Below are 11283 nucleotides of genomic sequence, written 5' to 3' on the forward strand. Positions count from 1 at the left end.
AATGTAATCTAAACCTGCCAACAAAAACACCACTAGGCCTTTAGCCTTTGAATTTAGAATTTAAAATGACATATGTTTACAATATACTACTTTTAAAATATGTTCATTCCTTAATAAAGTTCCTTAATAAAGTTCTGAGGGCCGTCCAAGTATTTAAATGAATGTAATCTAAACCTGCCAACAAAAGCACCACTAGGCACCACGACATTCAGATAAGAACACTCTTTGCATTGGAAAAACCAACCTTGTTTTTAACGAATCTTTATTATAAAGACACGAATGTACATTTTAAATTTCATTGGAATACTGACATTGCGTGTCTAATTCACATTTTCTTCGTAAAGAACAATAGCAAAATCTTTGACCTTATAAACAAGTGCTGCAATTAAACTTCCAAAATACAACACTACAGTCCGGACAATGAACAATATTCAAGTTGGAATTAACATAAATTTGAATATCAGCAAACTGAAAACAATAGCAGCATCTTAATTTCTCATTTTAAATGGTCTCTAATGGGTAGGCCTATATCAAATACATGAGCATAAAATATCATATTTTTCCATAAAACAAATTTTTGACAAAGTTTCGCCCTTAATTGCTCGTTCTTGGGAATATTTATGGCAAATCCATAACACAGAGCTCTTGCTCCATCCTGAAAAAAACTATTCTAACTCAAAGGGATAAACTACATACTTTGAACTTGTTGGAGGGCAGTTTTCAGAGTTCATGTGTAGAAAAATATTCCTTGATGTCCCAAAGTATGGGTAAGTGGATCCAATTCAAGCTTGTTGATTCATAAAATGGTCAAAGAAGAAGCCACCTGGACAGGATTTTTCATCTGTGCGTTACTTGAATTTTCCAATCATTAACTTAGAAAAGGCTTGATAATTGTCTCTACTATTAGTTAACTTCTTAATGCTTTGAAGAAAATAGCTCTTCAACAAAAAAACTAAACAAAAATACTTATTTGAAAGGGGGAAAAAAAGTCACAAGACTTGGAACCGCCAAGAGGAGGCCTGGTCTTTGTAGTCCAAGCAGTCAGTGGTGTTGAAGTTGAGCTTCCATGAAGAGGCTGCGGCCGCGGCCGTTTGTTCTTTGTAATCCAGACAGTCTGAGGAGTTGAAGGCCAGGCCGGCCCCGCTGTAGGCCTGGTGGTGGTGGGGGTGGTGATGGTGGTGGTGCCCTGAGGTCTGCCCTATATGGTGGTGCGGGTGGCCAGACATGGAGGAGCCCGTCATGGGGCTGAGCTGGTGCGGATGGTGGGGGTGGTGGTGAGAGTGCATGGGGGCCAGGTACGAGCTGCATTCCACCCCTCCGAAGTAGGAGCCCGTTGACGCCGGGGCGGGGTAGCCCTGCCCATAGGACGCCGCTGTCTGGCTGTAGGACACCGGGTAGGAGGACGTGCCTCCAGTACCTGACACAGACCTCTGCATGCAGGAGGCACTGGTTGGGGGAGTGGGGTCGGGGACAGGGGGTGGTGCGGGGGCTGGGGAGATGGGCGCAGGGCTCCAGATGGAGGACACTGGGGCAGTGACGGAGGTAGAAGTGCTGCTCAGGCCTTGGCCTCCATGGCCGGAGGGATGAGAGCCACCGGACGAGGCAGAGGAAGAGGAAGAGGAGCCGGTGCTGGACACTGCCGGAGGGGTGAACTGACCACTGCTCTCTGAGCCTGTGCTCTCCCTGGTTGGAGAGGACTTCTTCTTGGCAGGCCGGACTTTAGAATTGTTTCCACTCTGGGCCTGCTGACGGCACTTGGCTCTCCTGTTCTTGAACCATACCTGCACAACAAGAGGCAAATGGTCAACTTTAAAATGCTGTCTGTCATCCGGCCAAACACATTTGCAAAACATTGATTGAGTAAGCAGTTGTCAAACTGGTCATGCCAACTTGCGACAAACTGAATAACTATTTCCATTTGATAATATTGAATGCTTTGTAATTTGTACAATTAGTGGCATACATAGTACTTCATTGCAAAGGCATAACTGATATCAACTCTATCACCCAATCGGCCATATCTTCTTGTAGGTCAACAAAACAACATTATTCTTTATTCACTGATTCTCCTATCCCATTTTAGGCATTGCAAACACTTGGGAATGGCATGAAACTGTTGTGCAGTCAGTGTTTGACTTGCAGGCTACCTCTGCACAGGCTTGGCTGCCTACCCTGCATACCGTGCACATTTCTCTGCTAAATCAGTGAAACTCTAGAGGAAGCTGCCATAATTGCAGTAAGCCTGTGAGAGGGCTACAAAAGCTGGTTACATAAAGGCTCTCACACCCATTTCAAAAGGGGGCTCATAAATTCTTAAGAAGGCCCTTATGTGAGAGCTGAACATAAATTATATTTTAAAACATGGAATTGTATGTATTTGTTGAACTATCATAACCAGTTATGATAACAGATGATGCATATTGTTTATTCATGTAGTATACAATTGCAGCTAAGAGCTGAATTGCAGTGTAGGCTACTTAACATTTAGCCCAAATAAATACTCAACTGTGTTGAAACTCATTAAAATCCTAAATAAAAGGTAAAGTATTGATTGAAAGGTGCAGTAATAGGCCCTGTCCAGATCGTTGCAGTTTTGCATGCAAGTTCAGAAAGTTCCCACAAATGGCCCACAAGTTCACACAAACAAGTGTAGACAGTAGTAACTAAATAATTGGAATTCTGTACAAACTTGGACTCTAGACTCAGGCAAATTGATTTTCAGAGCGACTTCTTCCCGCATGAAAATGTCTGGGTAGCGCGTCTTGCCGAAAAGGGACTCCAGAATGTCCAGCTGAGTGCGAGTAAAAGTTGTCCTCTCTCTCCGCTGTTTCCTCGGATGCGCTGAAATGGAATAGAAACCTGTCAATGGAAACTCTTCGAAGCCATTTCGATCTGATAATAAAACGAAATGAAAAAAACATTGTTGACCAAAACAAACAAGGTTCAATATAAGTATTCAAAGCTTCCATCTCATATTTTCATATATTTCAGAAATAGCTAGCTTCAAAGTTAAGTGTTTCTTCAAAACGAAAATAACCTGTGAATGTTATATATATATATAAACAGGTTTAAATCATGCAATATTCTGCACTACAATAGGCCTTCACTGTAATCACACTAGGTCTAACAGTTACTTAGTCACGTAACATGTGGAAACGGAAAATAGTGCGAAGGAATGAATCTTGTTATTAAATCATACCATCCTATAAATTGACACCAACTTGTGTTTAATTATGCGTTTTCGTGCATTTGGAAGTGTGATAATGCACATGGAATGTATTGCCGGAGAGCCGTGTGTGCTACCCATTCCTATATTTTTCTATATTGAGCAACAGACAACTATCCAATATAACGTCACAGGTGATTCGGATTTGGCACAGTTAATGTGAAGTGTTTGGGGGGCGTTTTACCTGGATACCCCACTGATGGGTGCAGTAGGTCCATGGCCGTACCGCTGAGCCCCATTCCGTTCATGCCGTACGGGGCCTGTTTGAGGTATGACATCATGCTAGAAACGGAAACGGGGAAACCAAAGTCCGTGCGGAAATGTTCGTTTCCCCCGATGTTGCAGTCCCTTGATGAAATCCTGCAATGGAAAACGCATTGTGAGTAGAATGTGAAAATATATATTTCTGTTGGTTACTCATTTATATTTAGTAGCCTACAAAGAGCTAATCAGAAAACTACATTTGATTTTAATAATTAAAATGGCCCTATATTCAAATTATGGTTAATTCAATTGGAACTAACCTGAGACAATATCAAAGCCAAATTATATTTCCAATTTCAAAACGTTGCTAAATTCCAGTAGCCTATAGGACTTTTTGATTGAGACTTCCAACTTTCACCCGAGTCGTATCAAAAGGGAATCAAAAAGCCGATTCCCTCTCCAAAAATACAAAGATTAGCCGTTTACAAAGGTTTCAAACAAAGTATGACATGACGCGTTAACGTGGCTAAATGATATCCAATTATAAACTCAGGTTGCAGTCATCCATCACTACAGTAAAGAAATAATTACGGATGAAATCTGTCGCCAGTCGTGTATTAATTCCATTTGACGCATGACTCCTTTTGGCCAACCTCTAAACCCTTGTTTTGATAAATGCATCCACTGTTAAAAACATTACATTCGCCATTACGCACATTTTTGGTGCATAGAGAGGCCTGCGAGATAAGATTAATGACTTTGATCAATAAAATAAAGCATGCCTTTGGACCCAGATAACAGCCTGCATAAATTATAGATGCACGCATAAACTACACATACACTGCCTTATAATCCATTTCACTGTTAATGTAAGCCATTTTATGACATAATCAGCACAACTCTAGACTATTTCATACGTAGTTTGTCTAGGCCTATAGGCTATACAGGGCCGACATGCTACGCCTGCGTAAAATAACAAATTGTCCAAAGTTTCATGTTGAAATGAAAATGGAGTTGGCTGCTTGTCAAATTATTGCATGCCATTATATTTGACAAATCAATATTCTAGGCCTATATAATATCCACATCTTCTGGGGTGTGTTCTACACGACTGCCTAATGGAACATTATCTTTCAGCAGAGACCAGATGTCACATATTATCAAATGGCTTGTTTTTTGTAACTTAGATTTTTTAATTTTTTTAAATACATTAAATAACACTAATGCATTTTAATCGTGGTTATCATTGTTATTACATGGTTATACCCTGATAATAAGATGTGTATAAGATGTGTATCCGATTGAAATATGCTCCAAAGCGTATCAAGTTAGAAAAATATGCAAATCTAGATTTCAAATCAAAGCAACAGACCTGATGGCATATATGATATCATATGTAGATGCGTTTCAGTAATTGGACGGGGTGCCTTAATGTAACGGTTGAAACAAATAGGTTTGTTTTTTTAACTTCATTGACTGGCTACAATGTATTTGGCCTCTAAATAGACCTACTTGGGTCCATGCTGTGGACACGGACCAGCTGATGGATTTGTATTGAGGCGTAAATACTTCACTGTATTTCCATAACCGCAGGAAGGAGTTTAAGCAAATGTAAATGCCGAAAAACTCTGTGCAAATGAACTCTATTGCGATTTAGATGAGAGCCCCAGGGACACCATTATAAGAAAAGGTCTTATGCGCAAAATTAATTAACAACACCTCAAAGATATACATTCCATGTGTCTTGTCAGGCCTCCGAGTTTTTCCATTCAAATAATAAGTGCACAACCAACCCAGAAGTAGCATTTAGGATATTAATTTACTATAAAAACTGAATTTCCAATGGGGAGTTTACTGTCACGTAATTCTTGATATAGCTTCCCCTGACGAGCGTAATTGTTTACAACGGCCATTTACAATGACCATTTTCAATGAGCGCACAACAGTTTCCACCGCAAGTTGCACCTAAATACAAACTTCGTAGTCTTATCAAATACAAATACATCGTTTATAAAAAAATATGAATAGATTACAGTAACCTCAATAGTATAAATAATTCAATCAAAATGACGAATAACAACCCAGAAGGAAGTAGCCTAAACGGACTACATAGGCCTATATAAGACAACGAAAACTTTGCATTTACCACTCACCTTGCGTTTGGGATCCTGTTTTCTTATTTGCTTTATTTGTAGTCAAACCAAGAAGATACCGTACATCAAGAATATCCACATGGAGGAAATGTTCTTGAAAGCGAGACAACCATAAGAAGCTGCGCACACAAATGGATGAGAAATACGCAAACTGTAAATAAGGAGTTTACATCAACCAACGCAGTTTTCCAATTTGAACCCCAGTTGTGTGTTTCAGAGGAAAATTTCACAATTGGAAAAAATAGAATAAAAATCAAATCAATCGCATTATCTTGTGCGTCTTGCACTGTGGTAAGGTGATTGCCAATGTTGACCGATGGAGATTGATCACCTTCTGCCTACCCTGCCCTTCTATGAACGTAAAACACATGCAGAACGGCCCACCTCGTCCAATCCAAGCGCCCGTGCGCCCTTACTGGCGACAGAGGTAACCAGTCAATTGCGAGGATTGCAAGAAAACCCCTCCCCTTCAAATGCTTAAATAAATCTATACCACGTGAGAGCCCACAATTGGAAAAAGTTATACTTAATTTAAAAAAAAAGCATTACATTGAATGCTGTACTTAGGTGTAGGCCTACGTTGTTCTTAATTTCATTTGCATCTAGTAGATTTAGCGTTTGCATAAAAACAAAATATGTAGGCTACCGTAAAAGGTCCATTTAAGCAGGTCTCAATGTTTATTTCGCTCATGAAAAGTACTAACTCTTGAGAGAATCTTTAAACGCGTGAATTAACCATTTTCTCATCAAAAGCGATGACGTAAAGTGGGTTGGGAACTAGGCCTACATGAAAAAATGGCAACTAAGAAAATAAATTAGATTACCTAAAACAAAATGTAATGCCTTAAAACCGAATATAGCTTTAGTGTAACCTATGTGATTGATTAAAATAACAAGAAAACTGCTTGCCCTCGATAGTAATGCATTTTTGGACCCTGTGTGGGTCTTCAGAGAAAATCACCTTTCAACGTTGTCATTTTGCCTGTAATTGTTTGTGAACAACACCATCGTTTATACAAATTTGAGAATTTTTTTTCCATAGCAGCGGAATACTTTCCAAACGTGGTAAAGAGGCTCTGATTTAACCGTGTAATATATTTTCATGAATATTAATGAATGACATAATCCTCACTTGGATTTCCATTTCAGAATAATAGTGCAGTTCATCCAAACGAGGCTCTCCTCTCAAATAAAGTTTTATATGAATTAAACTGGAGGTGGAATCGACCATCTATCTATATCCTATAACTTAAAATAAAAACATAAAAAAACATTTTTCAATAGATAAATGTGCATAAAGAATGGAAAGTACAAATTATATTTATATTCGGGATTAATTGTTGAGACCGTCCATGAGGCGTCTGTCTCCACTGCTACCGCCTCGGCTGGTGCTTTGTCGAGCTCATATTAAAATAAACTCTAATTGTAGCCGGAGCTGCAATAATCAATCACGAGCAAATAATCAAAAGACTGTCAAGAACATTAGTTAACTAAATGTGATATCAAACGAAGGCATTTTAACATCCTCTTTGGATCTTTAGAATGGCCTAATCGAAACAACGACGTAACAGCACTAAAATAATAGCCGTTAATGGTTGGAGGCAAATCATGAGCGTTTCGAATGACAACAGGTTTGCACTTTACACTTTACATTTATTCACACAAATTATGGATGCCATTTTATATGGTAGGCTTTGGCTATGAACGAAATAAGGCTAATATTAGTAATTCAAGGTAAATTCCAATAGGCAAGTCAATTAAGTTGTTGTCAGGGCCAAACAGGCCCAATGCATATTACAATGGCCAGGGAAAAATATAAAATGCGATATTTATTGGCTAATCTTACACGTTTGCTCCAACTATTGTATGACTCAAGCGTCCAACATATAGGCCTAGACCTGTCAAAGCCAATGTGATCGATCACACACAAGTATCAAGATATCAAATAGCAAAATCCCATTGTGAAAAGAGTATTGGACCTAATCCCAAATTGCAGTAGAATTTTCTTAATGCTAAGCCCGTAAAACCAGGGATCAGGGCAACTCAAGGGGTGGGGGTGTAAGGTTTGTCTCTTTAGCTGGCAGGATTGGAGAAGGTCGCGTATGTTGTCGGTGCTTATTAAAACGATGATGCATAAAATCCCCCAAGTTGTCAGAAAGCATGGGCACGCGGAGTCGGTATTCTCTCCCTCTGCCTTTTGTAAGAAAAACATGTGGCTGTGGAACTGGCTTTGCAAAATCCACCCATGATCAACACCTGCATGCGCGGTAATAGCAACAGATCTCAAAGCTTGCACATCTGCAATACATAGGGGGGCAATCCGTTCTCCCAGAAAGATACCTATGGCGTGTATGCTACAGCTATAGCACTACGCAAGGAGACCAGCACCTAATTATGAAGTTTTTAAACTCAAAAATACTTTATCTATGGGTTTATAGTCGGTGTCAAGGATTGAGTGGCTGTTTTTTTTTCTTTTTTGGATACACGCGTAAAAGTGAAGCATTACGCAACGGTGGAAATACACAGAGGTAAGGTGCTCACCTTAATGCGGAACTCTGGTTGGAGACAGTCATCAAATGATCATGGTTTGTCATGCAAGATTTTATCGTGCACATGGAATTTTAGTTTTGAAGCTCAATGTTGTATTTTAAAGATTTCCATAACAGCAGGTTTAACTGCACATTGCGAAATAATGATGAACATTGTTTTCAATAAATAACATAGTCCTATCTATGCCATTAATAACGAAATGGCCTATAGGAAAGTTTTAAATAGGCTATATTTTTTTCAAAAGTATTTGAAACATTCTTTCACCGAGGTGTAGCCTATAGGCTACTACTGTAAAAACGTTCAATTGAGATATTTCCACTACATTAGTCAATGGAGTATAGGTCTACTACAATGAAAACTCCCATGCAGATTAAATGACTATATTATTGATGTACGTGGAGCCGTGCCATTTCTTTGACGGAGCTGAAACTGAATGAGATCCGACCACAGAAGTCAAAACGTCTATTCGAATAACAATATGCACATGATAATACGTATGAGTAAGACTGGTGCTATTGCATTCCGTTCCATCCACACATTATTATAGATGAACTTGTGTTGTGAAATAGTAACCCATATGAATAATCTTCTGATTAAAACCATAAAATTCGAATCGTGAAATTCAAAATTTCGGCTCTATTTACAGAATTAGTGGAAATAAATCCAGAACATGTAAACACTTAAAACATTTGATGCAAAACATCACAGGGAAAATTAATCAATGTTGGAATCCTAATCATTCAGAATGCATAAAACATTCCCATATCAGTTTAGCTTCAAATGCATAGAAATATCAAACTAAACTGTATGATTTTTTAAATATAAAAATGATGACTGCATTGTTATTAGCCTAGACTGCTCCTCTAAATTGTAGGCCTATACCATAAGTGAAAGTGGGTCATTAACTCCCATACTTACTATTGCAATAACATGCCAAATTATTAAACCACATGAAATAAACAAAACAAAATCTTGTTTACAGTAAAGTCCATATCTATGGCAAATGCACTACAAAATCATTATCGAAGGTGCTCAGGAGACTTGAAAACATCTTTGTGATGCATTTTTTTGTTAGTTTTAATCTCTCTTTTCATCAACTGACTTTTTTTTTACTAATAGATCATTGTTGCATCCTTTCCATTAACCATCTTACATGATTTATTATCAATCACAAGAAACAGACCTATTAGGCTATGCAATAGCTCCACAAGTGCTTAGAGATCACATGACCAACAGGGTGAGTGAGTGCGATGTGTTGTGAGACTCTGCTGCTTGATACTGTGCCGTAATGTAAACAAGTGGGATAGGGATGTACTGTACTGTTTCATACAGAGCTAGTTTCCCAGTCTGAAATATCACCTGGTGTCCTCCTCACAATGGAGGCACGAGCATCATGTAGTCCTAGGCACGCCAGCCTTCAACAGGGCAATGGGAGGTCAGATGGGTTGACAGGTAGCTAGCCTACTCACTGTCCCTGCAAATAACTGCTAGCCTACAACCAAAGGTAACCGTAGCCTAGCATATGCATTCCAAAATGGTGATCATTTTGCTTCAAACTGACAAGTAAAGGAATGATCCCATGAAAATAATTGATGAGATGTAGAGGTTTGAAAGGTAGTTGACGTACAGTTTTCCCATACAGTAGGTGGTTGATTTAAAAAAAGAATGGTTCTCCTGTAATGTAATCTGAATAACACAGCCAGAAGGATAGCAATTTTGAGGACCATGCACTTATCACGCAAGGCCTGTCTTCTGTCCTGGCACTCAGTTTCTCTTTGTCCCACACTGGCACTTAATGGGGGAGTCAAGGGTAGTCACTTAGCCAGGGTGCCCAGCACTTTCTGCATTCAACAACACTGTATCATTACCTAGCCTAACCTAAAGGAGAATGACCAAAACTCAACAGCCTGGCACTCAGCTGCCATAGACTAAAACATGAGACAGAGGCTCCATGCACCTAATCTTTTTTAAGAGATAGACAAATTTGATATTTGTGAGTGAAATGAACAATTTCTTAATTTTCTTTCTGCGCACAAATGGACAAGTGGGCATGACGTCCCTGACATGAGACACAGAACTTACATTTAAATGTAAGTCTTGAAGACACCATTACTAAAGTTGGTGTTGGCGAAACCGTTAGTGCTTTAATAAAGAATTTGACAAGACCCAAGTATTGAGAGTGCAACGTGTCATACCTATTCTTAACATCTCTTAAAATGGACTTCATATATTGAACATCAAAACATTATGCAATTTATCATCTTAAAAATTGACGTTGACTTTATTTTCATAGGCCCTCTTTGTGGTATTGGCATGGCGTCAATTTCCGAATTGACTGTCAAGTGAGTGCAAATATTAGGCTACATTGTAACTTACATTTTTTGACAGCTCACATGACTAAACAGGAACAAGAAAGGAAGTTATAATGTGTCAAGAACATAGCAGTGAAAAACAGTCATACATGTACAATGAGGGAGGCAGAAAAGGAAGAGTGAAAGAGACAGAGGGTGGAGCAGAGGGAGAGAGAGCAAAGAGAGATAGTAGAGATACAGAGAGAGAGAGAGCAGAACTAGAGAGAGGTAGAGAGCAGAGAGAGGTAGAGAGCAGAGGGGAGCATGTAGCTGTCTGTCACAGGATCGGGCCTTCCCGCCCCTCTCATTAGGAAGGTAAACAATGAGGAGAAATGATGAGAGACATGGCAGAACAAATGAGGAGCAGGAGGGAGAAATCAGACACCGGCTTAAAGATCCCACAGTCACCCAACCAACCCAAACCACCATACATACACCCCCATCGCAATCCCCCCAAAAACAGAGTGAGTGAGGGGGTGAGGGGGAGGGACCCTGAGCAAAGAGTAGGGCAACTTTCAATCCTTTTAGGATTAGTCTCTCTCTCTCTTCCCCCCTCCCTCCCTCCCTCTCTTTCTCTCCCTCACTCTGTTCCTCCTCTCTTTCACTCTACTGCCCCCGGGCAATCACGTTAAAACTTGCATGGCCAGTGCTCATTCAGATATCCCTAACAATGCGCACCAGTGGTAACCATGTGAGCGTTGGCAAGCCACACAAGAATGCACAGGTTCAGTTCCCCGTGACCCTCCCTATGCACAGAAAAAAAGAGGAGGAAAATATACTGAAGGCGACACTGCATTTC

The 11283-nt window shown here is 39.7% G+C and overlaps 1 protein-coding gene across 2 annotated transcripts; it reads right to left on the reverse strand.

Moving 5' to 3' along the window:
- Positions 1-248: 248 nt before the first annotated feature.
- Positions 249-6018, reverse strand: LOC112265251 (homeobox protein OTX1 B-like). Of its 2 annotated transcripts, none has more exons than XM_024442390.2 (4): positions 5584-6018; positions 3411-3586; positions 2690-2892; positions 249-1781 (listed from the first exon to the last, which is right to left on the reverse strand). In XM_024442390.2, exons 2-4 carry the CDS (start codon positions 3505-3507, stop codon positions 990-992), a joined length of 1092 nt encoding a protein of 363 aa, XP_024298158.1. In that variant the 5' UTR covers positions 3508-3586; positions 5584-6018; the 3' UTR covers positions 249-989. The 2 variants fall into 2 exon arrangements, with proteins under 2 accessions (XP_024298158.1, XP_024298167.1); XM_024442399.2 differs by having other exon boundaries at positions 2690-2841; positions 5584-6011.
- Between the last annotated feature and the right edge of the window lie 5265 nt (positions 6019-11283).

This window comes from Oncorhynchus tshawytscha, linkage group LG02, assembly GCF_018296145.1.
Source record: "Oncorhynchus tshawytscha isolate Ot180627B linkage group LG02, Otsh_v2.0, whole genome shotgun sequence".
NCBI classification, from domain to species: domain Eukaryota; kingdom Metazoa; phylum Chordata; class Actinopteri; order Salmoniformes; family Salmonidae; genus Oncorhynchus; species Oncorhynchus tshawytscha.